This window comes from Podarcis melisellensis (assembly GCF_964234715.1).
Source record: "Podarcis melisellensis genome assembly, chromosome: 10".
Taxonomy (NCBI): domain Eukaryota; kingdom Metazoa; phylum Chordata; class Lepidosauria; order Squamata; family Lacertidae; genus Podarcis; species Podarcis melisellensis.
Genome location: NC_138542.1, coordinates 40,750,388 through 40,778,271, shown reverse-complemented (window position 1 = coordinate 40,778,271; position 27,884 = coordinate 40,750,388). Strand labels below are relative to the sequence as shown.

The following is a 27,884-nucleotide window of genomic DNA, read 5'->3' as shown; positions in this document are numbered from 1 at the left end:
TCCCACCTGCGGGGCTCCAGGCTCTCCCCGCAACCCGCCTCTTCCTTCGCTAGTTGCATCTGCTTCCCTGGACCTGGAGTCAGAGGAGGAGTCTCCCGCTGCGGCTGCGCAAACGGAGGGAAGGAGGCGCCGGGCCTGTCTGGGCCTCGGGGAAGATGGCGGAGTACGTGCAGGTGATGAGGAGGGCGCTGCAGCAGCTCGGGGGTCACGGCGGCATTCGCGGGGCCGTGTTTCAGCTGCTGAGGTAAAGAATGGCTCGGCCCTTCCGCAGTGCGCTTCGGCTTGTGAGGGCAGGCTGGGAGAGGAGCGTCTGCTTGCGCTCGAGGGTCACCTTGGCAATGGGCAGGAGGAAGAGGAGGAGGTCGCTGTCTCTGGTTGGCGTGGAAATGGCTCTCCTCCGCTTCTGTAGACCTTCCCGATCCCCAGAGACGAGCAGGCAGCCCAAACTCCGTCGAGGGGATCAAGGCGGACCAGTTGGGGGACCTTTTATGAAGCGGGTCATTTCAAGGCTTGCGCCTCCCGGTCATTTCGGGAAAGGGAAACGAGGGCTGTCCGGATTGGAAAGCTTGTTATTGGCTAGATAACAAAGCGGACTTTCTTTTTATGGGATGATTTGACACTTGATTTCAGTGCATCATACGGTTCTCTTTAGTATTCCTAGCAGTAAGTCCTGCTGAACTCGGCAGAGCTGTGGGTTTTTTTTATTTTCCCTACTAAACCAACGAAGTGGTCCTCGGTGGGGAAAATGCCCTGCATCCAGTCAGTGAACTTGTAGAAATTCTGTGGATGTCTTGCTGGGCAGTTTTCAAGCCGAAAAGTTGGGGATATTTGTTTATCTTGCTCCGTTTCCCCCTTCCCTTCCCTACCACTACCACCCTGTGAGGGAGAACATATTAGCTCGCTCTTTCTATCATAGGCTTTACTTTTTAAATAAAGTTAAAATTCCAGACATTTGTTTTAAAACTGCATGCATAACAATACACTAAAGGAATAAAGAAACTGGCTGGTTATAATTCTTAGTCTATCGTGCTTGTGGAGACAACAAGAGTGAAACAGCCACAGAAAAGTTCAGTTTACAAGTTATTTATACATACATAGAAAAAGCTTCCAGGATTCCATACATAACTTTTTATAATTAGTTTTTTAAATTTTGTATATATTCCTACAAGAGTCTTATGGCATTCGCTTTCTCAGATTACAGTCAGTCAGGTGCATTTTATGAAGCGGACTGTAGTCCATGGGTGTAGCCAAGGTGGAGCAGGGAGGGGGAGCTGCCCCCCTAAATCAATACAAATAAATAAGATTACATAGCTAACGGAGGTTCTGCCCCCCCCAACAAAATGCCTGCCCCCCTAACAAAAATCCTGGCTAAGCCTATGCTGTAGTTCATGAATGCTTATACCATAATAAATTTGTTGGTTTTCAAGGTTTCAAAAAATTCTTCAATGTTTTTGCTGCAACAGATTAAAACTGCTGACTTTCTGGAAATTATAACATAGTCCTAAACCATTTTCAGGCATTTGCCTGAAAAGGTGATTAGTAATTGGGGTGGGCAGGGAAGCATGCACACAAATCTTAGATTCAGAACTCTGCAAAGTTAGCAATAAAGCTTGAAAAGGGGTTTTAATCACCTTTGGTTGATCACACATAGAAACTCTTCCAGTGAGTGGGAACCTTAGATTATCAGGGTTTCCAGTTGTGGGGAGCATTTATAAGGGCATTCAAGTACACACACTTAAAAACCCTCTTCATTCCTTTACACTGAAGACCAGTCCAGGGACATTGGGTTTGGGTTTGCATGCATCCTCATGTCCCCATCCCATTTTACTTATTCTGTACTCCTGGGGAATTTCTAACACTGGCCATATACAATTGTTCAAGAAGCACGTTATGCAATAATTCATGTTTATTAGGTGCAAAATGACTGTCTTTTCAGTTTTAGTAATTAGAGTTGAAGCTGAGATTGCTTCTGGTCCCTTGACGTCTAGGACCACTGACAATTGAACAGAATTTCTAAAGTTGCCTTCCACAAAGTGAGACCATTGGGCCATCTAGCTCAATGGTACGTCCCAACCCTACCTGGCAATGGGAAGGATTGAATGTGTGAACTTCTGCATTCAAAGTGCTCCACCATGGAGTAACAACCATGGCTCCACCATGGAGTAACAACAGCTCCTCATACTTAAATTTGTTCAGTATTGGGTAATTTTACTACTTCTGTTTTTGGAAACCTGCAGGGTCAATGAACTGAAGACCGGCGCACTAGTAGGTGTTGATAAATATGGAAACAAATACTATGAAGACAAAAGATATTTTTTTGGTAAGTGGATATACTTCAGTAATTTGAATTTAATCTTCTGAAAAAGCTAGGCTAATTTACACTTCTTCAATGTGATTACAATTTAGTCAGCTCTAAGTAATTGTTGGTGTCAAGTAGGAGGTTATAACAGTAAGATGTCCTAGTGAGGTGTTGTCACAACAGGAACTTGGATTTATGCTCCTCCTTGTAAATATAGCATCTTTTTGCACTGGTACACAGATGTGAAGAAACAGAGAAAGCAGATTGTGTTCAGGGAGTAGTAGTGAGGGTCATCTTTTTGATATCGCTATCTTTGCAGACTCATTACTTTGAATATTAAGACCCCTTTTCCAGTCTCAACACTTGGATTGCTAAAATTAATCCAAATTGCAAGGAAGAGAGGCTGCAGTGTCATGGGTTACTTTGAGGGTTTAGTAATTGGGTTATTTTGAGGGTTTTTATTAATGGAATAATGGAATGTTTACATTAATGGAAATTAATGTGCACTCTCCCACATATGCTGCTTGTCTCTCTGAGGTCCCTTCATGTGTGACCTTTTTCCTTCACAAAAATAATTTTGATGTGGGAAATAACACAGTAACTTGTTAGATGCAAATGTATTAGATAATTTTGGTTTCCTTCAGTCCATATACTCGTCACATTTCTGGTTTACATGTTTTTAGTCAACTAAGCTCTTCACAAGTGACCACATAGACACTTCATCATCCTACATTGTATAGGGAACAAACATGTATGTGAGGTGGTCCCAATGTGGATTCTTATCAACAAAGCCTTACACTACCTCGGTTTACTCTTTCCATGCCTTCTGCCAAACCAGTCCTTTCCCAAAAGTGTATTTGTTAAATGTGAGAATCTTGCAGGCACAATAATTAAATGTGAGCACAGAATTTTAACTTCACAAAATTTGAATTGTGTGTGGGGTGGTGGTGGTGGGTGAGTACAGCCTTTTTATAACTAATAAAATGTCATAAATCTATCCTTCACTTCTTGGTTCAGTTGAATATAATTTGTAAATGTTTACTTATCTTCCTATTTAAGGTCGCCATAGGTGGGTTATATATACTAATGAAATGAATGGCAAGAACACATTCTGGGAAATGGATGGAAGCATGGTGCCCCCTGAATGGTAAACCAGCTAGTTTACTGCATGCATTTCTGTGATTATATGTTGTATTAACCTTGTGAAACAGTTAACCTCAAAACGAACCAACTTATCTGAGGCTGACACGCAAAAGCAAGGAAATGAAAATTTAATCCTCTTAATGGCATATCATCCCCTAATCTTCTGCCAGCAAAAGTACTTCACCAGTTCCGGGATAGAGCATAGATCAGGCACCACTCTTCTGTTTGAAAGGGACATTATGGTAAATGCATGCTTTCTGCCTGAAAACTGAAGATGTGCTTAGGTGTGGGGTGGCTGATGTGTAGTTGCTTTTGGAGTCTAAACTCCCATCAGCCTCAGCCAGCCTGTCTGTAGCCAAGGAAAATGGTGGTTGTAGTTTAGCACCATCTGGTAGACCGCAGGTTGGTCATCGCTAGTCTCTCGGTCACCCCTCTTGCAGTACTACCTAATTTAATGATACACATTATGTTTCCCTATGGTGCTGCTCAAGAATTGTACGACCAAAGCCCTACTAGGCATAGACTGCTGGTCATGGCAGTTTTTGAATTGTGCCTGTTAGTATCAGTCTCCATACCACTTTCTCTGGAACAGTCTTACTGGAATAAGTAGGAGAGTTGTGAAGAGACATTTAAAAGACATTTGATTTTCAGAAAAAAACAATCTTACTGAAAGTACCATATTGGCCCAAATATAAGCCACACTTTTCCCCCAAATTCCGACCGTGAAAAGTTAAAGTGCGGCTTAAATTTGCGACCTTAGAAAAATTGGCTTTTGTGATATTGCTGCTGAAACCGACATACAGTAAAACAGAACCAAAATTGTTTTATTGCTGATTGTGAGCTTGAGACTGATTTGCTATTTACGGGTGTGAGTGCCTGTGGAACTGTAGCATTTGAATACCAATTTGCGATTTTAGCGATTGTACAGTAACTTTTGCGGGCTTGCAAGATCAAAGGCTTAAATTGGCTCGGAGTTACAGTTCTACCAACCGCAGTGATTTTCAGCCCGTAACCCAATTTTAAGGGAGCGGCTTATAGTCAGGTATTGTCTTTTTTTCTTCCCCTTGAATTTTAAAGGTGCAGCTTATTTGCGGGTGCAGCTTATATTCGAGCCAATACGGTATATTCTGTGTATAGTTGTGAAGTTGGATGTTCACATTCCAAATGAATATCTTTGACTTGCATTGAGGATGGGGAAGAGGGGTCAGTCCACATGTAGAGATCTAGTATGGTCACAAGTAACCTTGTCAAGATGGTTGAACAGTGAGAAACAAACATACTGTAACTGTCCTGGTTTTAGTGACAGCTGAGTTCCTCTGTCATTTCCACCCCAATTAACACAATTGTAAGCTTACTGATTGTAAGCCTGCCAACCTAGCAGTTCGAAAGCATCTCCGGGTGCAAGTAGATAAATAGGGACCGCTTACCAGCGGGAAGGTAAACGGCGTTTCCGTGTGCAGCTCTGGCTCACCAGATGCAGCTTTGTCACACTGGCCACGTGACCCGGAAGTGTCTCCGGACAGCGCTGGCCCCTGGCCTCTTAAGTGAGATGGGCGCACAACCCCAGAGTCTGTCAAGACTGGCCCGTACGGGCAGGGGTACCTTTACCTTTACCTTAAGCTTACTGAAAATGTGTTTTCAAGAAATTGCATTTTTTAACTCGTCAGATATTTACAGCACTCAAAACATTTGACCTAAATATTATTTTAGTGACTACTTGAATTAGTTGCCCAATGCCCACAACATTCTCACAGTATGCACTAATCTTGCTATACTTGTTACTGTTGGGTCACTTACCATGGGAAAAAGTCATTTATCGAACAGATGGGTCCAGTCTTACAATTATTTCACTCTGTGTACTCTATGAGGCTGTGTGGGGAAATATGATGCTTACTTCTAGAGGTGTCAGTGAATGGTAAGGAGGTTGTGTGCATAGTGATAGTATACTCCTGAGTTGCAGGTAGCAAAATAATAATAATGTAAAATGTGCATGAGAGATTATATGCAGCCTTTTATAGCTCTTGGAACCTGTTGGATCATTTGTAATGGTTTATTTCTTCATGTAGGATTTACATGAATATTATTATTATTATTATTTTATTCACCTGAAGTACACGAGATGGGTTACAGTATAAAACCCACAAAATACATAACATAATAGAAACAGCAATAAAACAATTCCCCAGCACATTTTAACAATTGTTTAATCAGCCCAAAGGCTGGGGAGAAGTGGAATGTTTTGCTTGGTGCCTAAAGATATGTAATGAAGGCGGCAAAAAGCCTCCCTGGGGAGAACATTCCACAAGCAGGGAGCTACTGCAGAAAAGGCCCATTCTTGTGATGCTGCCCTCCGGATCCCTTGTGTGGGAAGGCACATGAAGAAGCGTCTCAGATGATGATCACAGGATCTAGGATGGTTTGTGTTGGTAGAGGCATTCCTTGAGATATTGCAGTCCTGAGCCGTTTGCCCTGGTGAGCAACCTGGCTGCTGAATTCTGCAGTCACTGTAGTTTCTCACTGAACTGCCTTCAGATGCAGCCCTGCGTATAAGGCAAGGTAGTAATCTTACCTGGAGGTTACCAGAGTATAGACAACAGAAGTTAGGCTGTCCAGATGGGGGCACAGGTGGGCTACCAGCCAAACCTGATGGAAGGTAGTCCGTGCCACTGAGGCCACCTGAGCCTCAAGCAACAGCAGTGGATTCAGAAGTAGCCCCCAAGCTGCATACCTGTTCCTTCAGTGGTAGTGTAATCACATCAAGAGCAGGCCGGCCACTATCCATCTGGTCTAGGGAACCACCCACGTACAGTGCGCCAGTCATCTCTGTATTGAGCTTCAGTTTATTGGCTCTTATTTTCTCCATTACTGAGGCAAGACATCAGTCCAGCATATCCACTGCCATACCTGCAGATGTAAAGGGGAAGTAGAGCTGGGTGCCATCAGCATATAGCTTACACTGTAGTCCAAAACTTCAGATATTTCACTCAGTGGTTTCATGTAGATGTTAAACAGTATGGGGGATAACACTGAACCCTGAGGAACCCTGCGGTGAAGGCTCCATGGGGTCAAACAAAACTCCCCCAGCATCACCCTTTAAAAATGACCATTCAGGTAGGACCAGAACTACCAGAAAGCAGTGCCACCCACCCACAACTTGGACAGCCATTCCAGAAGGCTGCCATGTTAAATGGTATCAAAAGCCACTGAGAGGTCAAGGAGAATTAACAGGGACACATTACCCTGTGTGTCTCCCCCCCCCAACAAAGGGCATCATACAGGGTCATCAAAGCAGTTTCTGTGCCAAAACCAGATCTAAACCACAGTTGTAATGAATCTAGGAAACTGATTGCCTCTAAGAGCATTATTGCAAGTAATGCTGTGTAAGGAAGTACTCACAGAGAGTCCTGTTGTAACTTCATTGCATTCAGTAGGATGCATAATGCTGCCAGCTTTTGATAGTACCCATACACTGTTTGGACAGGGAGGTAGTGAGAGCTTGGCTTCAGGTACCAGCAGCAGCAGCAGCAGCAGTAATTACCCAATTGTAATTGATGATAGCAGCTATCTTTTGGTACTACTTGTATAATCCAACAAGAAGGATCACCCACATAGTCATAGGAGCACCTCCTGGATCGCCCTTTTGTGCGCCCATGACACAAATGGATTGCACCTGCCTTTGTTCTGTTGGGGCAACACTCTTTTTTGCGACACCTACTTGTCTGTAGCAGAATACTAATTTTATGATACTAAATATATCATTTTATGGCATATTTATTTATTAGATTTATGTCCCACTCTTCTTCCCAAAGGAGTCAAGGGCAGCAAACACATCAGTGATAAAATAATACAATTAAAAATAAAATAAACATCTTAAAAAGTTAGGAAACATGCTTCTGCAAGCAATAAATCTAACAGAATCTGCATGATCAAACTTCTTGAAATGTAGCTGTTCAAAATGGTTCATGCAGTGTAACTTTTGTCCATCAAACATGGCTTGCTTTTGAAACTCTGAGCATATATGCTTCAGGGGCTATTAGAACAACATATTAATCAGTTGTGTGTGTGTGTGTTTTCCCCTTTAAGGCATCGTTGGCTTCACTGTATGACAGAAGACCCTCCAACTACACACCCTCCAGTGCCTCGTAAATTCATTTGGGAGAATCATAAAATGAATTTAAGTGGTACTCCTAGACAGTATGTACCATTTTCTACCACCCGTAAGAAGATCCAAGAGTGGGTCCCACCTTCTACACCTAGCAAGTGAAAAGAAAGGAATATGGTGATCTGCGAAGCATTAGACTTACAATGTGAACTGTAGCTTTCTTCAGTTTTTAAAATAAAAGTCTTTGATCAGAAACCTTCGGAAATCAGAAATATTGATGAGAAGAGAACTAGTGAGTAGCCGATGGCAGAATATGCAATAATCTGTCAGACAGTAGTGTATGAAATATCTTTTTGTAGAAGCAAGAGTCTGCATCTTTAAGACCAGAAAATGTACTATGGCATAAGCTTTTGTTGATAAAAGTCCACTTCAACAGATGCAACAACTTATTCCATAATTTGATGACCTTTAACTTCTACATATTATCACATCTAGCACTCTGATTATGTTCTGCAGAAGTTTATTAAATCATCCACAGTCCCCCGCCACATTATTTTATCTAACTTATGTTAGTATGGATAGTAATGATCCATGATTATCCTCTCATTTGGAACATACAAGTTTTATTTCTGAATAAAGAGAGTGGAAAAAAGCTGTTACTATGGCTTCTTACCATATATCATTGATAGGATGATCTTAAGAACATATGAATGTTTCATACTGTGATAAAAATGCAGTGCAGAGTATTGAGAACTGCTGCAAATTATTCATGTCCTTTGAGAGTCAAAAAAGAAGAAACTGCCAAAATTTATGAGCAATCAGCTTTTCTTATGCATGTGTTAGTGAAGCTGGTAAGTTTTAGGCATGTGCTACTGTCATAGCCCACTTACCACCAGGGGTAGTTTTTGCATCAAAATTGACTAGTGTAATGATTGGCCTTTGCCAGGGTGTATCATAGTGGCCAATAAACTAAGCTAAAAATCAGGTGTGCCTTGAATCTTACCTTACATGAGCTCCCTTTAAAATTCAGTAATAAACTTTTGCACTCAAAAAAAGTATACTCAGTCCTACATCCATCGTGTTCAGTTTTCAGTGCCATGCTCCACAGCTTCTCTCTATTTAGGTGTGTGCATGCTAACAATTATCCCTGCACTTAGTTCAGGTCTATTTAAAGCTTTCCTTCTACAAATTACTCTCTGGAGTATTTTGAACTGCTCCTACTGTAATTTAAGGTGCTGATGATCTCACATAGCTAGTATGAAGGTTTCATTGGAAAACCCAAGGATTCTACTGCTAAATGATAGGAACATTTCAACAAAAACTCATGTCATCTAGGTGAAAGAATAGACTGAAAGTGGTGCTGGGAGGCAAGGAACACATTTCAAAATGCAAGAAAATATGGAATGGTGGTAGCTATACTGGCCTTGCCAAACAGCTGCAATACCTTGGGATTTCAAAGGCAAGCTTATTTGGGCATCAGCAACTGATGAAACGTATCTTGTGGTTCCAGTGCACAGGCAGTTCTTGGCTATAATCACATTTCTCCACTGCAGGGAAGAGAGAACACCACATAAGAGAGAATATCTCATAAAGTGAGAGCAGATATGCAGCTTTCCTCCAAACTGAAGAAAAAATGCCTGGGCATCTTTGTAACTGAACCAGCATAAAAAGTAAATGAAAAAATATATTCCTTTTTTATATAGGGCTGGATCCAAATGTGCTCCATCTGTGAATAGAAGAATTTGGAATCTAGCAGAGGATCCCTGCAGGAAGAAGGGGAGGATTTTGCCCATGATAGGACCAAAACCTTTTACAGAAGCTTTGCAAGGGAGGGAGAAACAGGTGAAAAAGACCTCCCTTTCTCCACTCTCAACAGAACTCTGGTCATTACAGATCTGTATCCAACCAATAATGATTTTCTAGCACTCTTGGGATATTATTATACATTATCTCAGTAATCCTTGGCACTTCCATGTCAACCAGGACATTACTATCCTGATACTTTAGCGGAGAGAACTGACTTGCCTGAGGCCCTCGACTGAATTCATAAGTGGGTTTTCCTGCTTTCCATTTTTCACACCTCACTGCTATGGTACATTTCTAATGAGATGATGATGTAAAGTTGCCTTACAGGCTCAAAACCTTATAAAAATTAAGCAGCGCTTATGTTTCCCCCCCCAACAGAAGCTACGAAAAGAAGGTCTCTGGATGGCATAATTAATATTTAAAATACTAAGTATGCTATTTCTTTCCACACATCTAAGAAATGATATCTTTTTCTGCAAATAGTGTCAGGAATAGCAACAGATGAAAGAGAGGTGGGAGGCATGCAGGGAACAGTAAAAAAGCATGAAGTCAGGGGTGGGGGAGACAACATTTAAAGTGATTTAAAAGCTGTGTATCTTTTCCCACTAAGCCTGATGAGTCATCTAATGGGAACTCAAAACTGTTTTCACATCTAATTCTCATGTGTCCAATCCACAGTGATCTGTAATGACTGAAATGGTCCTGATCCGTTTGCAACTTTTTCTCCATACTTTGACTTGCCTTCTGCATACAACCAGTTTTCTAGTTGGACAATTAATTGGATGGAAGTGCATGCATGCCCAAATGGTCACTTAAATACATTCTATAATTTTTTTGTGTTGCCCTATAACTTACATTCTTTGGAGCCCAAGTGTTTTTTCACACTAGGCTTAAGAGTTCCAGTAATCCATCCTTTTTATCGGCTGTTCTACAGTTTAAGTTTTTACCATTTTTCTGTGCATCTGTACTGACACTGCAGTACTGAAAAACGGTTTATTTTTCTCTGTCCAAATATTCCTTTATTTATTGCGCACAATTTGCATTTAATCACACTGTATAATTAAGCACCATAAACCAGGTATGAATGATTCTGCATCTGTTTGGTCAGAACAGCAGAATACTTAGGCAGTAGAGTGGAACAGAAACAGGCTATGTGTGTGTTAACTGCCCTTTAACATCTTATTACTTTATTGAGTAATGCGCTCATAAAAGGTAGATGCAGCGAAAACCTTTTCCAGGATGAAGTCCTTGCTCACTTGAAGGCAGAGTCCTATTTCTGCTTTTAGCTCATCCCTCACTTTCAACATCTATATACTTCTCTCTTGAACGGGAGCCCAAAGTACCAGCAGTATGACATTTGCTTCCAAAGTCTTCATACCTTGGCCTTCTGCACCTCCTTCCCTGTCACACCCATTCTGACATTCAGGAGGTATGTGCATGCAATGGAGTTAAGTGCTCATAAGTCACTTCTGGTACTGAAAAACAATTCTCAGTTGCTGATTATGGTTTCAGAAAACAGTTCTACAGAAAATGGGAGAAATGTGCCCATAGAATTCTGTAAGGAGATTCCTGTATCATCAACTTTGAGGTAAGTGACCATTATTAAATAGAGACTTAGTACTGGGTCCATCCAAATAGCTCCTAGTTTATACCTATTCAGTTTTTCAATCTTCTAGTCATGAATGTTAATCCATAGTCTGTCGTTCAAAGCATATTGAAATCATTTTTGGTTGATTCCTGTAATAAATTACAAACTTTAATTCTGGGGCCACTGCTTGCTTTTCACATGGGTCCTAAAATATGGCAGAATCTTGCTAACACAAGTAAACCTCATTTGTTCCTTGTAGTCACACTTTAACCTTCTGAAAATATTTGCTTTGTCAAAGAGACATGCATGTAATTTATTATATCCAGTTTTTCGTTCCATAATGAGACTCAAAGTGGAAAAGAGTTCCTGGCCAGCTACCTATCTAAGTACTAACAGCACGCAGATCTGCTTAGCTTTAGCAAGCAAAAGCAATACAAGTGTCTGTGGCTCCTTCCACAGGCGGTCTTATTTGGTTCTGCTTGAGCCTGCTTTTTATTGCAAATCATATTTTATTTTTTATTTTTTCAATCTGTCACACACAAGTTACCTGACTTGCATATCCAATAATTCTTTCTGTAGATGGGAGTGAGCAGAATAATGATGATATTATTATTATTATTATTGTTGTTGTTGTTGTTGTTGTTGTTATTCGTACCCCGCCCAGCCGACTGGATTGCCCCAGCCACTCAGGGTGGTTTGCAACCCATATAAAAACATAATAAGGCATTACACATTAAAAAGCTTCCCTATACAGGGCTGACTTCAGATGTCTTCTAAAGGTTATATAGAAGATGACTGGAGAACAAAAGGATTGCAATGATGCTGGTTTAGCAGCTGCAGGCTAAATCAGTTTATTTAGTTTCCCACCACCACCTCCAAATGCAGCTTTTTCTCACTGTGATACAGGACAGGGAAAAGATATATTGGGGGGCGGGAATCAATGCCCTCAAATTTCAACTTATATTTGCTTTTCTTAAAAGAGTCAACATTAAGCAGCTTCAGACAGCTGGGACTTTGTGACAAACTGACAGGCAGAAGCCAATCAATCCACTTGTCAGAAGCAGAATTAATTGCCATGATACTGGCCTTTTGGAGGATTCATCCATTGAGTTCCTGATTGACAGTGCAATCCTAACCATGTCTAGAAGTAAGTCTGATTGAATTCAATGGGACTTACTCCCAGGTCAGCCCAAAGCTTAAGTCCTTGGTTCACTTCCCTGGGAGTAAGCCCTATTGAATTCAGTAGGACTCTTGAGTAGCTATAATTAAAAAATAGTCCAGTAGCACCTTAGAGACCAATTAAGTTTGTTCTGGGTATAAGCTTTCGTGTGCATGCACACTTCTTCATCTGAAGAAGTGTTCATGCCCACAAAATCTTATACCCAGAACTAACTTAGTTGGTCTCTAAGGTGCTACTGGACTATTTTTTAATTCGACTGTATCAGACCAACATAGCTACCTACCTGAATCCTGAGTAGCTATAGTTAGGATTGCACTGTGAGCTGTGTTTTGTTCTTTCAAATTCATAGTCATCACAGCACCAGTGGCTCCTACTGACTCTCAAAATGCAAAGGTGTTCACTATAGTATGCTCAGCCTGGTGAGCAATCGTGTCATAAATATATGGAGCGAATGAATTAGACCTTGGTTAAAGGAATACTGAATCATCATCTAGCTAGCTGCAGCTAAGTAGGGCACAAGGAAAGCACCATCTATTTTGAGTTAATGATGCTTAATTTCTTTTTGACTCGTTGAATTTTAAGGATGATTACCTTCAGACAAATGAAGGCTCTACCACATGGAATTTTAGCTGTCATATGCTGTCATATTCAGCTGTCATATTCTGTAGATCACTGTTTGTTCAATTGAGTTTCCAGACAAAGGCAATGAATGGATTCGGGGATAGTTTGGTTCCTAGAACATTGGTCTACAAATGGTTGGTTGGGACCCATTACTGAGTTGAAAGCTGACCTAAAGTATATCAACAGCAGCATTACCATTCTGCAAATACATAAAAAAAAGAATGAGGTGTCGCCCCAAATGCATTTTGGGGCTAAAAGTGGGTCCCAGGTCTGAAAAGGTTGAAAACATGTTCTAGAAAATAAAAAGGATAATCCAAGCGGTACAAGCTCAGTGTAAAGGTGAGTAAACTGAAAGGCAGAGACAGCAAAACCTAACCACATGATTTATCTGAACATGAGTACATCAGCTCAGATTAAATATAGTTTTAATACCACTCATTTGGGTGTCCTCCTATGCAGTCAAGCCTAGAAGGAAGCAAGTTCTCCATTTTGCAAAACAAAATAGTAGGGCTGTATCAGTGGCATTTTGTTGTCACTGAGATTCACTACTCTGTCAGCCAGCTGTCCTCCTGACCTCATGTACGGTGCTAGCAGTAAATGACAGAGAGCATCTGATAGAAGGGGGAAGGTAGACTGAAAGGTATATGTGGGGAAGCGGTTGTACATGCCTTAAGATCAGTTCTGCATTAGTTAATCACATGCTCATAGCTAGATTGTGTTCTAAAAACAAAGGGGCACAATGGCTGCTATTCTTTTTTCTTCTTCAAATTTTTTTTATTGATTTTCCATATTTATAAACAAACAAACACACATAAATCCTAACTGTAATTATTCCACTATTATTAACATTGTTAGGTGACTTCTTCAAATCCCCCTGGCTGAGTTTCAATGTAGATCATTGTAACAGTTTTCCAAAACTAATTTCTCATAAAATTTACTTAGTCAATTAACTTCTTTCTTGCTTTTCATATAAGCTTTAAATATTATTATATAAAATCACATATTTAAATCCTAAGCCAATCTGATATTTGCAAGTATTTCTATTTAAATTATCTTAGCATATTTAGCTAAATGTTCTTTAAATTTCATCCATTCTTCCTGGTACTCCTCCTCCTGGTCGTGGACTTTTCCGGTCAGGTCGGCTATGTCCCAAAAGTCCATCATCTTCATCTGCCATTCCTCCACTGTTGGCACTTCTTGTGTTTCCCAATTCTTGGCTAACAAAATCCTAGCAGCAGTTGTGGCATACGAAAACAATCTAACATCTTTCTTGGGCAATTCCAGACCTATTATTCCAAGAAGAAAGGCCTCTGGTTTCTTAAAAAATGTATATTTCAACATTTTTTTTCAATACAATGGCTATTCTTAAAGATTTCTGCACACTTTCCCTTCCTGGTTATCATTTAAGGAATTTGTCAAGAACTAGGGGAAATGATATATGGAAAGGAAACTTGCAAATTGCCTTCCTTCTGTTGCTGTGTTCTCCCCAGACGTGTTGAGTTTGGCAAACGCTGGATCTTCTTAGCCAAGGGTGTGATTGGTATAGCATACTGGACTCCATAGGTATAGCTGCGGAGCCTAGAATCAACATCTCTTAAACTGCCTGGAATCCATTAAACTTTCCACAAATTTCAGTGAGGCCCAATCCTATGCACGAAACCTACGGATTCATTGAGGTGCCCTAGCTTTGTATGAAATCAACCTGTTAACAGTTGCAGTTGTCCTGGTCCTGGTTGTCTCCGATTCCAGCAATATGGTTAAGCAACAGCCCAGTGTAATCACTTCCTCTAGTGCCAAAGGCAGCTTCAGTGCTGTTAGTGACCTGTGACTTGCAAGCAGTGTCGGAGCTTCATGCTCCGGCACCAGGGGGCGGAGAGCAGGTGGGGGCGGGGCTGGCGCACATCCCAGGGGCGTGGTGTGTGTCCTGGGGGCGTGGCACACTGCGGGGACATGACACCCAGCGCAGGTGGGTGGGGCAGCCGCGATGGCACCCCACCAGGATCACGCTGCCGGGGGCAGTGTGCTCCCCCGCACTCCTCTTCCTCTGCCACTGCCTGCAAGCCAGGCCATCCTTACTTTGAGTAAGGATGGGTTCCAGAATTTAACCCATCCTCCCTTGCCTGCCACTTGTCCTGCTGAAACAGGGGTTGCTGGTCAATGTCCCCATCATTCCTGACCATTGGCTGAAGGGAGTTGGTGTCCACACCTTGTATCTTCACATTTCACCATCTGAAATAGAGAAAGGGGATTATCTTTAATTTCTGCATGCTATTGTTTGCTATTCTACATATATTTGCTTTGGGGTGTGTTTTTAACCAAAGTTTAGTAGAGAATTCATTTTTATTTAGTACTGTTGGATCAATCTAACAAGTGCTTCACTGTATTACAATGGCTTCTTCTATAGCTTCCATAAATATAGCAGTATGGTCTAATTAGTTACTGGTGTGACTTGCACATTGTATGGCAACAGTTGCTATACAATTTTACTGCCAAAAGACCTTTTACTATTTCTTTGATTCCAAGCTTTGTAGTGAATCCCTGTATTCCATCCCTCATCTTTGTGTATCTTCTTTTTTCCCCATTGGTGAAATTTCTAAATGTCCCTGGAATGTGCAATATGATTGGTTTGTATTGCTGTCATATTTTCTATCTGGTTGTAACTTCCCAGCTGATTTGAACTTAGATAGTTTTGTGCATGGAAATCAAATGGAAGCTATTAACACACTTTGCAAAGTTTTCAAGGTAAAAGTAGACCTATTAACCAATCTGTTAATGAAGGCAGCATGTCTGTGAATACAAGTTGCTGCAAATCGCAGGTGTGGAGAGAGAACTGTTGCTCTCAGGCCCTGTCTTCAGGGTTTCCCACAGACATCAGTTTTACCTGATCCAGCAGGCTCTTTTAATGTTTGGGAGAAGGAGGAAACCTATAGTCCTCAGATGTACCACAGGGATGAGAGGGTCTTCTTCTGAATGAGTTAATACACAGGGTTCCAGATATCATCTTGGGCATTTCATAGACCATGTTAGTCAATCTGGTGCCCTTGATGACCATTAGCCATGATAGCTTGGGCTGATGGGAACTGATGGGAACTGGAGGCCAACTGTATCTACAGAGTGCCATGCTGGCTACCGCCAGCATAGACTCTAAAATTGATAATACATTGGAAAACAAAAAGAAACAACTCCTGGCAGTGCTTGATTTATAATGTAGAACATTTCATTGTTGGTCTTTGTGATATTACCATGGGGCATCCAAAAAGTATAAAACAATGTATAAGAGCATCTATACTATACTACAATGAAATGTTTAAACATTTATTTGACTGTCCTTGAATCTTCTCGCCACACTTGCCATCCTCTCCTGCCACACTCTTTGAGAACCACTGCTCTATGACATGAAAGTTTCTAGTTCTGCATTTAACAGCTTGTTCTGCAGAATAAATTAACCTGACCTGGGCTTTTTTTTGCAACCGGGGACGGAGAGGGAGAATAAACCACTTGAATTTCTCCTTCAGTTGGTAACCCAATTTCTGTAGAAGCCTGCTTTCCTAAACCTGATAACTTTCTGATGTATTAGATTACAGCTTCCTTCATCCCTAATGGCTGGGCATGCTGCCTGGGGCTGAGGAGAACTGCAGTCCCTAAGATCTAGGAGGCACCAGGTTGCAGAAAGATGCTCTAAGCTGCCCTTACATCTCTCAGTATAATGAATTTACACAGGCCATATAAATATAAACAGTATTTTAAAAGTGTATACTTAAGCTTGCTTACTTACATACACACACACACACACATACATATTATTATTAATAAATATTTATTAGTCACTTTTCTCATGGAAATGAGTCAATGTAACTTACAGGTGCAATAAAAATACTTAAACAAATTACATTAAACACCATAAATAAATAAAAACTAAAAACAAACACAGACATCTATGCAAATAAAAACCAGGTCTTTTAGACTTTGCCCCTCTAAAAGAGGTCATAAATACTTAAACACTGTTTAAATTAAGGGCCAAAAACCCAGGTAAAAGGGGAGGTTTTGCCCCGCTCCCTAAAAATAGATACACACACTGTCAAAGATAACTCACAGTTGCTCAGCTCTACCAAACTGGCTTAAGGAAAGTTCTAGCTAAAGGCTTTGCAGGCTGTGGCTTCAATCACTAAGGCAGCCGAGTAAAACAATATCCGACACTTCCTACGGAGCAATTTTCTGTTACGTAGTTGGCTCAAAATCGTCACAGATCCATCTTCAGACAAATATGAAACTAATTCATTAAATACTAATTTGATATGTGTGCTATTGTAATGATTTGAGATAGTGAAGGAAGGAGCTATGCTTGCGTACATAGCCCCTGATGTGAATAAGCCCCGTTTAATTTTCTGTTTAAGCTTCTGTGATTGGAAACTGCAGGCAAATGTTGTGTTGTCATCCGTACGAAAGCCTGGAGATACAAAGAACAGCATCGCAGCTAACGATGCCACTGCACTGCTTGCTAACATCACAGTTGCTATGCTACAGCAATTTCCTTGTTCCCTTTCAGACAATGAACTTGAGCGAGAAAAATGTATAAAACACCAAATCACGTCCCACCTTTTTCTTCAATTTCATTAGCAGCTTTATGGCTAAACTTTTATACTGGTAAGTACTCTTCACCTTATCTATTGACAACGAAGAAGGAGGAGAAGGAGAAGAAAAGCATACATAAAATCTGCTGAGAAAGCTGTGATTAACCAGTTGGGGAGCATTTCAATTTACGTAGATCAGGGTTGCGGTGTCTCCGTGGCCCTCCAGATGTTATTGAATTAAAACTCCCATCATTCCTGACCTTTGGTGATGTTGGCTGGGGCTGATGGGATTGGAGTCCAGCCATGCCTGCAAGACAGGTTAGTCACCACTGGCCTAGATATTCTGTAACAGTAACAGATGTAAAAATTGCTATGTTTCCACAATAAGGTTTAAAAGGGAGATTTCCACACAAAGGCGCCAAACTGGAATTCATTTGCAATTTTGACAGTATGGCACTTGGGCTCAGTAGAGTTGGGAAGGGAGGAAGGGGGTAGCTCACAACAGAAAGTGATTCTCCATTCATCTTGCTTTGCAAACGGGCACTAGGTAGCTGTTAGAGGTGGGTCGCACCCACTGATCCTGATTGGATCTTCTAATGATGTGACTGTGGACTTAGCTACATTAGTCAAGAAACAGTGCTTTGAATGCATTATAAACATGCAATGCCAGATGGCACCAGAGAGCAAAAAAAAATTCTAAGCGATTTTCCATAGGATTTTTTTCCTTTTGTTATAACGATTTAATTTCTGACACATTTATAGTGTGTTTTCCCCCTGTGTGTAGATCCACCCTGTATCTCATTTTCATTCATGCTCTTTGTAGCAGTGTCTCTTGCACTGGCCTCACTTTTCTTTAAAACAACACCCTCTTTCTTTTTTTTTTCCAGTTTTGTAAAACACATATTTGCCAATCCTCCTGTCACCTGACAAAGGGAGCTCTGGCCCACAAATGAGTATGCTGGTTTGCTAGTTTTGACTGAAGGTCAAAACTTCTTTCATTTCTGCATCAGACCAAAAGGACTACTCTTCTGGAATGTGAGACTGTATTGGTCATAATGTTTTAAATTTTCCAGCTTTGAATTCTGCTATCCATTGTAATGGTGTGCCCCAAACCCCGTTTTGTAGTCAGCTTTAGGCATATATGTTTTTCTGGTCTGTAGCATTGACAACAATCATCTAGAACCCACCCACTCCCTTTTCATGCTGTTCATCTGGATGAAGACAGGCAAGTACTGTGAACTGGGGTAGAAGAAGTGGATTGAATACATTCACTTCCTTCATCACAAATGTCTCAATGCACCCCTTCTACCACCCTTTAGAATGCCTGTCTGCCATTCTGCTTTACCAGTTATCCATCAGCTCTGTGTCCTGCGAATGTTTTGAGGGTTTTCTTGATTGTGATTAAGACTAATCTGTGGGGTGGTGTCTAGTAGCCGCTATCTCCTTCCTGATTCTGTCTTGTCATTCATTAAGAGTGCTTAGTGCAAATGTACCCTTCATTAGCATACACAGCAAAACACATTCCCATATGTTTCCCTTGCAGGCTTTTCACATTCCTGAATATCGATTGGTTTATGTCACTTGCTGGGTGGACCCAGTCTGCTCAGTCTTCTCTTCCAGTACCCTGGGGGAGTTCAGTTTTCTCTGCCTCTCTTTTCCAGATGCCAGAAAAATATATATATATATATATATATTGACTAGGATAGTTAAATGATGTTAATCATTTAACTGCATAGACTTGTTGGCATAAAAAATGTCTTCAAGAGATGCCTAAAAGTCAAAAGTGAGGATGCCTGCTGAATCTCTGCAGGAAGAGTGTCCCACAAATTGGAGCTGGTGACCAAAGTATGTGGATAACTCTCTACTTGTTGACATTGGGTGTCTCCCTACCTCCCAGGTGCAAACTGTGAATAAAACTGTGTTGGTGCTTTAAAAAATATGCTATACCTAATGAAATGTGGAAAAACCAAAATCCCTGTTAGTGTCATACCTTCTTAATTTCTAGAATTTCATGATTCATTTCACCTTAGAACATTAAACTTTATGTTAATTTTATATATTTCTACCTTTAATCACCAAGGTATTTTAGTATATTAAGGCTGCAAACATGTCACACTTACCTGATAATAAGCCCCATCGAACATTACAACACTTGAACACTCTATTATCACACTGTAAGAGTGCATCTATTTTTGGCATATTGACTTTCCATAAATAAATGTGAATAAAACTCAATATATTTTCTCCGTAAGTGCCTTGAGCACGGAGATATTTCTTATGATGTTGTCTCCAGCCAAGCTTCATGTGGCTTTTAAAAGTACAGAAATATAAGGGCAATCCACACACTTCAAACCACTCTCCTTCCTGCGAGCGTCAATATAACAACATTGTCATGGCAACAAGGCCCCTTTGCTCCAATCAGATCAATTCAGAAAATAAAGCAAGGTGATGACATCACAATATGTACTGACATCACACAATGTTGGGTGTTAGGGGAGAGGACGGGGTGACAGTGGTTCTACTAGAAAAATAAAATGACATTGTCAGTATAAGTGTAGATTTATAGCATAATGTACCCTTAAGCGCATATAGCTGTAATTACAACGCATTTGATTTCTCTTAGGAACAGGAAATAAATGATCATATAAAAATAAACCATTGACCTCAAACCTGATGTATTTAGTTAGTTACGTGCTGCATTTATAAAACACCCTTCGTCACATCTGAGGTGATCCCAGGCTAGTTGATGTTGTTGTTTAGTTGTTTAGTTGTGTCTGACTCTTCATGACCCCATGGACCAGAGCACGCCAGGCACTCCTGTCTTCCACTGCCTCCTGCAGTTTGGTCAAACTCATGCTGGTAGCTTCGAGAACACTGTCCAGCCATCTCGTCCTCTTTCGTCCCCTTCTCCTTGTGCCCTCCTTCTTTCCCAACATCAGGGTCTTTTCCAGGGAGTCTTCTCTTCTCATGAGGTGGCCAAAGTATTGGAGTCTCAGCTTCAGGATCTGTCCTTCCAGTGAGCACTCAGGGCTGATTTCCTTAAGAATTGATAGGTTTGATCTTCTTGCAGTCCATGGGACTCTCAAGAGTCTCCTCCAGCACCACCCAGGCTGGTTACCAACACATAAAAACTGAAAATAAAAGCTAAGTGATTACTGCAACAGCATAGAGATCCAGTAACAAGAGGCAACTGAAACTGGGTAGGGAACATTCTAAGGGCCATGTATCAGTGGTGGGTGGAGTTGGAGGCAAAAAAGTGGGCGGAGCAACAAATGCAAATTTTGCTTTTGTACAGTACTGCAGTTTCTTTCTACATACATTCGCACACCATTCTCTATCACTGCTATTCCATGCCCTTACAACTGCTCCTACACTCCTGAAGTAGGAGGACGCACAGGTTTGTTTACCAGGCATGAATGAGGAGTGGTGTTGGAACACTCTGAGCATGTGCCCATTTCAGTTTAAATTCACTTAAATTGTAGTACCGTCAGGAGTGCCACTACAGGAATAAAAAGGAGTTTGCTTCTGCTGCCCTGATGCTAACCAAACACATTTACTTGGGGAAAGGCACAATTTTGTTGTAGAAATGGCTAATACAAGTTTTAAGGAAAACTTAACAAAATGGTTATGTAACTACTCACATGTACAGCTGCTCCAATGAGTTTTTTAAAGGGGAAAAAAGTGGGGAGGAGGTGAGGAAGGATGCAGTGATGACCAGCCTCATTTCCATGCCAGCCCAAGAACTACTGCCACTTTCTACATCTAGTGCTCTCTACGCAGTCCTTCAACATACGCGGTGTTGTGGTTAGAGTGTCAGATCAGGACCTGGGAGACCAGGGTTCAAGTCTCGCCCCCCTCCCCAGCTCATTGGGTGACCTGAGGCCAGTTACTGCTGCTCATCTTGACCTACCCCACGGGGTTGTTGGGATTAAACGAGGAGGAGAGCCCTGTACTTCCCCTTGAGGTTTTTTTTGGAGCAAAAGGTGGGATATAAATGCAATAACATAAATAAGGCCTAGCTTCCGCTGCACCGAGGCCAACATTTATTTTGCCCTGCTAACGACCAAAGCGACGCTCCAGTTTGCAAAAAAAGCTCACAGAGCGTGACCAGAATGTGTCAGATGTGTCATTGCACGCTTGCAGGAGCTTTCCTTGGGGGGGGGGTGCACTTTTTTTTTTAAGACGCCAATGAGGGGAGGGGGCAAAGCTCGGTAGGAGGGCCCCAAGCCGTGCATTTAATGCTCCAGCCAAAGGACGTCAAACAGCAGAGCAGGACTGGGAAAGGGGGGGGGGGCAAGAAGCCCACTCTGGGCTAGCCAGGTTTATCTGCCTCGCTACGAGGGAGCTTCACACGCTGCTCCGTCTGACCCTATTAGAAATGACTGGATAACTGGTTTCTTTTGGGGGGTGTATGAGCGTGTGAGCCCTGAGTGGTCCCCACAGCTAAGGACCTCCCCTGCCTCGCGTTCTGTAAAGCGGCTCGCCCCTGCAGCGCCTGGGCACTCCAGCCCCCTCAGTCGGCGGCGTCGGAGCGCGCGCGAGCGAGCGTCCTTTGGGCACCTCCGAGTGCGCCTTTCCGAGCGCGCGGAAGAGCTCGCGCGCTGAGGCTCAGGGCAGGCGGAGGGAGCGGGAGCGCGAGGTAGCCCCCCCCCCGCCCGCTTCCCTCCTCGGCTTTGCTGAGACCGGCAAGAAGCAACAGCAGCAGCAGCTGCTGCCCCTGCCGCCTGGTGGCTTGCCGCTGCGCCGCGTGCTCGAGCCGGAGGCTGCTTTGCGAGCGCCCCGCCGCCCCGCTCCAACCAAAGGAGCCGGCGCTGGGCTCGCAGCAGCCGAGGCAGCCCTGGCTCTCGGGGGAGCGACCCTGTGCATGCTGCCACACGCATGTGCGGGCGAAGGCTCCGGGATCGGAGCCGCTGCCTCGGCGGGCATGAAATGTGCGCTCCTCGGGCTGGCGAAATCGCCCAGCAAGAAAGGCGCCGCTGAATGGCCGAGGGGGGAGCGGGAGGAAGAAGGCGAGGAAGAGCCGGCCGGAGCCAGGAGCCCCAGCCGCTGCTTGCCCAGCATGCTGAGGAAGGTAAGCCATGGATGCGGCGCTCCTCTCTCCACAGCCGCGAAGGTCGCCCAGGCTGAGAGGAATCCCGGGCAGCAGCAGCTGCGCCTCTCTCTCCCTCTCTCCCTCCCTCTCGGCGCCGGCGAGGCTTCGCGTTCGGAATTGGCGCGCTTCGGGGCAGCGACATATGGGAGCCTCGTTTGGTTGAGACCCAGGGAAGGAAAGGAGGGCCACCACCTGCTCCGTGCGGTTCCCCCAAGGCAAATAAAATGGGGAGGTTGCCACACGTTCCTGACAGGGAGGAAACACCGGAGAGGGTACATTGCAGAGGGGGCTTTTGCGTCGCCTCTCCGGTGTCTTGCCGGCTAGTGGTGCCTTTTTATTTCAGTGTGTCCCAAACCTTGCGAGCGGCTCTGTGGGTCGTACGAAAGCTGTGTCTGTGTGACAGAGAGACCCGGCGCCCTTTTACCATTTATTACCCCCAGAGACGGAGCTGCTCGGCTCTCATAGGCGTTTTTGCGGGATCTGGCCGTTAGAGTGCGCAGTTTCCCCAAAATCTCTCCCAGTTCCTCACAGTGAGGATTGGGGGGGGGGGGCTTTCCAGTAATTCGGCCTCAAGTGGTACCTTTCCCTAGGCAGATGTTTATCTTCAAATACTGTATGTGCCTTTCCTATCGTGAGGGGACTGTTGGTAAGGCAGTCAGCGAAAGGTCTTGTTTCGGAGCCATCTAACCTGACTGCTTCCCCTCATTTTGGATGCTGGCTGTGTTTTTGCTCAGGGCGCGAAACAAAATCTCAGGAAGATCAATGGGCAAGGTTCCCACTGACGTGCAAGGTGTCGTTTTTGTTTCTAGTCTGCTGGAGTGTGGCATGTGTTGCTCTCATGGACGCACCTCCAGCACATCCAAATATGCCCAGCTGCCCATATATGGAGTGGACCTGGAGCCCTGCCCACCTGTGCATACCACTGCTTGAGAAGAGTATCCTGGGTTGTGGGATGTGCGTGGCTCATTTGGCCTGTTTCAGGCGTGGGCATGGACAGTTGTGTGGACCAGAGGATGCAGCCCGTGAATGTTGTGCAGAAGCAGTTCATACCCTATAGGGAAGTGGAGGAAGTACTTTTTGGCCAGCTCCTGCTGTGACTCATTAAGTGGGACTTCCAGACCTTGTACCTGATTTTTCTCATTTGTAATATTCAAATAGGACTTGCTGTGCTCCATTTGTAGCAGGGTTTATTTAGGGTGCCAGTGAGCAGCCACCCTCACTTCCTCCAGCAGACTCCATTCCACCTCCTTTGGTTTTCTGGGTTTTCCCCTCCTCAGCAGACACTGAGCACTTTCTGGTCACTCAGCATCAGGGTATGTGGTTGGTTTTTTAAAATTGTTTTGCATTTGCTTTTTACTTCCCTTAAGTATTTTTTGTACTTCCGTAGACCTTAGGTTTTGCCCAAGCATGCTGATACTGACTGTTTGTTTTCCAGTTGCCCCAGTACAATCCTGCCTGCACTCAGCAACTGAGTTCGCTATTAGAAGGGGTGATAAACCAACTCATTCAAAAATAGTTCTCCAATATTAAACTTGTAGCAAAATGATGATGTTAAGGGTGTCCAGAGAAGCATTTTGCATATAAAAGAAAAAACACTACTCTACAGGTGAGTTTTGAGGTGTGCCCTGAAGCAGTATGCCCCGCAGAGCTGAAAAATTCAACAAATATAGGACCTGTGATGCTTGGATGTCTTGAGGTAAGAAAATGTCTCAAATGACACCTGGCAGTCCTAGTAATTGTAAACTCTTCTGGGAACAGTTGGCAACTCCCTGCAAGGAGTTCACATGCTTGGGTATGATTCTTAGCACAGCTATTGCCCAGGTGTGTGGAAACCTATTAAGGTCAATGTAGTTCCCTATTATTCCCATCATGACTCTGATGCAATCACTGTGACCAGTATTGCGCCAACCTCCTTTGTCTTCCAGTTGTGTACAATCATTCTCAGTTGTGTCTAGTTAAAGAGCACTCAGATGTGAATCTAATAAGTGCAGTGATTCACAGAACTAGAGAATGTCATGGGACCTGGTAGGCAGGATAGTCAGATGTAAAAGCTGGGACTGAAATTCCCTCTTCTACATCACTATTGAAAGCGTGTAGGTCGGAGCTACCCTTGGCCACTCTTACTGGGAGGTTATTTAGTCCAAGCCTGCTCAGTCCAAACTTAAAAGCCTCTGATCTAATATGCACGCCCAGCAGTTTCCTTAAAACCATCTAAGGAAAAATATCCTGAATCATGGGATGAGATCCACTAGTGTGCCATGAGTGTGTCACCAGGATGCCAGGAGTCAGTATTGGGTGGAAAATTGATAAACACTAGGTCCTGCTAGTAAAAGATGAAGTAAAAAATGTGGGGGAACCTAAGAGGAGTTCAGGTTTATGGAAGAGGATTCTGAATTAGAAGTTGAATGGCAGCATCACCTGAAGGTGTTTTTAAAAAGAATCTTAAGTAATATTGTATAGCATTGCAATGTAGATTTGTGCATGCTGCTTTTATTATGGACCTCCTAGTTCACAATGTTTGTTGTAATCAATCCCACGCACAGCTTGGAGCCGTAAATGACTGAATGCCACCATTACACTTTTTATTCGTGGCAACTGCACTTGCTTACCTACAGGACTGTGGGCTCCATTTTGCAACTTCTGTTTGGGGAAAAAAATCCACTGTGCTGCTTCAAATGGTTAAAGCGATATACAACTAAACCTGTGTCAATCTTGCAGCTGCTACGTCACAGTGGTGCTAGTCAGAGGAAAATTTGAGAGATTTGCATTAGGATTATTTAACATAAGCACTTTTTGAAGTCAGTAAGAAGGGCGCAAGTGTATGTAGCTACTCTTTTGGCTTGAAACATGATTGATTAAAGTTGCCTGAGATTGTTTTGTGTTGGGGTTCAGCAAAGCCTTCCATCTGCCCACCCCCTCATATCTGCATTTGCCTGATAGTAAATCCTGTTGGCATTGAATCAGATTGCTCCCCAGTAAATACCTATTTAAGCTTGGAGCTGTTGGGTAGCGAAACTTTCCCATCTACAGCAGAAGCCTCTCCTCACTACAGTATGTGCTTTTAGTTGCCATGGAATCCTGTACTTAAACATAATGTTAGCTGCAGCCTCTGAGTCAACTTCATAGCACATGCTATTGTTTATGGCTCTTGCAAAGCTTAAATAAAGGACTTCAGGTTGGCTAAGAAGAATCCTTTTCTACATTGTACTTAAACACAGAAGAGGCACTGACAGCAGCTACTTGATACAGGGGTTGCATTGTTGAAAGCAACTTGCCCTTCGCTGAGCCAAAGAATAAGAGCTGAGAAACAGCCGTGAGCTATCTTTAGGGATTGTTGGTGTGTGGCAGTTCTGCCTGCATCTGTTGTTGGTTGCATGGCCATGAATTATTTCACTGGCATAACATCTCAGGCAGGAAGGTAGTTTATTAGATAACAGAACTTTTCATTGCTCGTTTTGTGTAAAGCTTGTCATAATAATAGTTTTAAGTAGAGAAGCACAAGGTATCTTAATGTTCATTAAAACTGGCAAGCAGAAATGTGAAGAAACACCTGTTAAGATTAGTAACAGGCAGGTTGGAATCTTCATCCACAATGGCATTTTTTTGTACAGAGAATGGTGGCACGGTAGCACTTCTTTTAGGGAGGGGGAAACTAACCCAAGTTTTATGCAATTTAGTGGTGTTCCCACAGTTGGCATAGATGGAAGCTGAAGTGGGTCAACCATCTATTTTCCTGTTGTGGTTACATGTGGATAATCCTTATATGCACAGGCTAACACATGATTAAGGGCAGATTATTTAATTATTTGGTTAAGGCAGCCTTCACCAAAATCTGGTGTTTTGGAGCTGCAGCTCTGTGCTAGCTACAGATGATGGGAATTATAAAAACCTGAGGGCACCTGGTTAGTTAAGGTTGGGTTAAGTGCTTACATTGTCTAGCTTAATAATTAAGCAGCATGTAGCCTCATATTAGGGACGCGGGTGGCGCTGTGGTCTAAACCACTGAGCCTAGGACTTGCCGATTAGAAGGTCGGTGGTTCGAATCCCCGCAACGGGGTGAGCTCCTGTTGCTTGGTCCCTGCTCCTGCCAACCTAGCAGTTTGAAAGTACGTCAAAGTGCAAGTAGATAAAGTAAACAGCGTTTCCGTGCGCTGCTCTGGTTTTGCCAGAAGCGGCTTAGTCGTGCTGGCCATGTGAAAAACTGTCTGCGGACAAACGTCGGCTCCCTCGGCCAGTAAAGCGAGATGAGCGCCGCAACCCCAGAGTCGTTCGTGACTGGACTTAACTGTCAGGGGTCCTTTACCTTTACCTTTAGCCTCATATTTGTGGGAAATTAATCATTCTGGCTAGTATGTGTGAATAAGTTTCAGGAAAAATCCTTCTTTGCCCTTCTTTCACTTTTGAGCAGTGTCATTGCCCCTTTCCCCTCAAGAATCTCCAAAGCAATGTGGTTCCATTTTTTTCCAGCCAGTCAGATTTGATGACACCATCAAGTCGAATCTGAGAGATCTCATACAGCCAAATAATAAAGTCAAAAAAAAGAGATAACATTGCCTTCACTTTGGAAAGACTATTGATGATGTCATGCACTCACTTTTTACCCAGCACGAAAGGTTCCTAAATAAACTTCGCGCTCCCGTAGGAGAGGACAAGAGTCCTTTTATGAAGTTCTGTTTATGTGTCGGTAACTGGGTAAAGGAAAGTAAATGGAGTTAATAAACTTAACTGTTTTCAAATGGAAAAAAGAAAGTAGTGGAGTTCTGCAAGAATCTATATTTGGACCCATGGCATTTTAATTTATTATCTGGGATCAGAGGTATGCCATGTGGTAGCCAAGTTTGTGGGGGACAGCAGTTTATTCTGGATGGTAATAGCCAAGCAGGCTGAAAAGAACTCCAGAAATATCTCTCCAAATTGGATGAAAGGCATACTAGAGCAAAATCCAATATTTGATGGGAATTGGAATCCAACAATTTCTGGGAAACTACACGTCTGTCACCTTTAATCTGTAGTATAGCTACGTTTGGAAGGGCAGTTCAGGTCCTCTAATGAAAAAGAGATATCATTAAAACTGGAAAAGAGAAGAGCAATTTAAGTAGCATGGAGATTGTGGCTTTTCCCAACAAGGCAAAGCTAAAGTGCTTAGGGCTTTTTAGTTAAGAAATTGAGAGGGGACCTGATTGAGATTTACCAAATTTTGAATGGTCTGGAGCAGTGGTTCCAAATTAACTAAGTACAGTACTGCAGATCCCCTGTTTGTCAAAAGCCAAGCCACAGACTGCATACTTTTTAGAAATTATTATTATTATTAATCATTACATTTATAGATCACTTTTATCTCCCAAGGAACTCAAGGTGGTGTACATGTTTCTCTTTCCTCCCATTTCATCCTCACAACAGCCCTATGAGATAGGTTAGGCTAAGAGACACGGTGACTGGCCCAAGGTTCACCCAGTGAGCTTGGCTGAGTGGGGATTCAAAC

At 42.8% G+C, this 27,884-nt stretch overlaps 2 protein-coding genes and 1 long non-coding RNA gene across 3 annotated transcripts in view; 2 read left to right on the top strand and 1 right to left on the bottom strand.

Moving 5' to 3' along the window:
* Window positions 1-94: 94 nt before the first annotated feature.
* NDUFA12 (NADH:ubiquinone oxidoreductase subunit A12) lies at window positions 95-7,799 on the top strand. The gene is made up of 4 exons (XM_081926646.1): window positions 95-244; window positions 2,238-2,320; window positions 3,359-3,446; window positions 7,526-7,799. The coding sequence occupies exons 1-4, from the start codon at window positions 156-158 to the stop codon at window positions 7,704-7,706; spliced, it is 441 nt and encodes a 146-aa protein (XP_081782772.1). The 5' UTR covers window positions 95-155; the 3' UTR covers window positions 7,707-7,799.
* Window positions 7,771-11,459, bottom strand: LOC309378528. The gene is made up of 2 exons (XR_014172128.1): window positions 11,003-11,459; window positions 7,771-9,091 (listed from the first exon to the last, which is right to left on the bottom strand). It is a non-coding gene; the product is annotated as an uncharacterized lncRNA (long non-coding RNA).
* A 10,727-nt stretch (window positions 11,460-22,186) lies between these two features.
* TMCC3 (transmembrane and coiled-coil domain family 3) overlaps window positions 22,187-27,884 on the top strand; it is a 99,343-nt gene continuing 93,645 nt past the window's right edge. Inside the window, exon 1 of the mRNA XM_081926643.1 lies at window positions 22,187-22,381. Within this exon, the coding sequence (XP_081782769.1) occupies window positions 22,235-22,381 (147 nt within the window). The 5' untranslated portion in view covers window positions 22,187-22,234. The remainder of the gene's footprint in view (window positions 22,382-27,884) is intronic.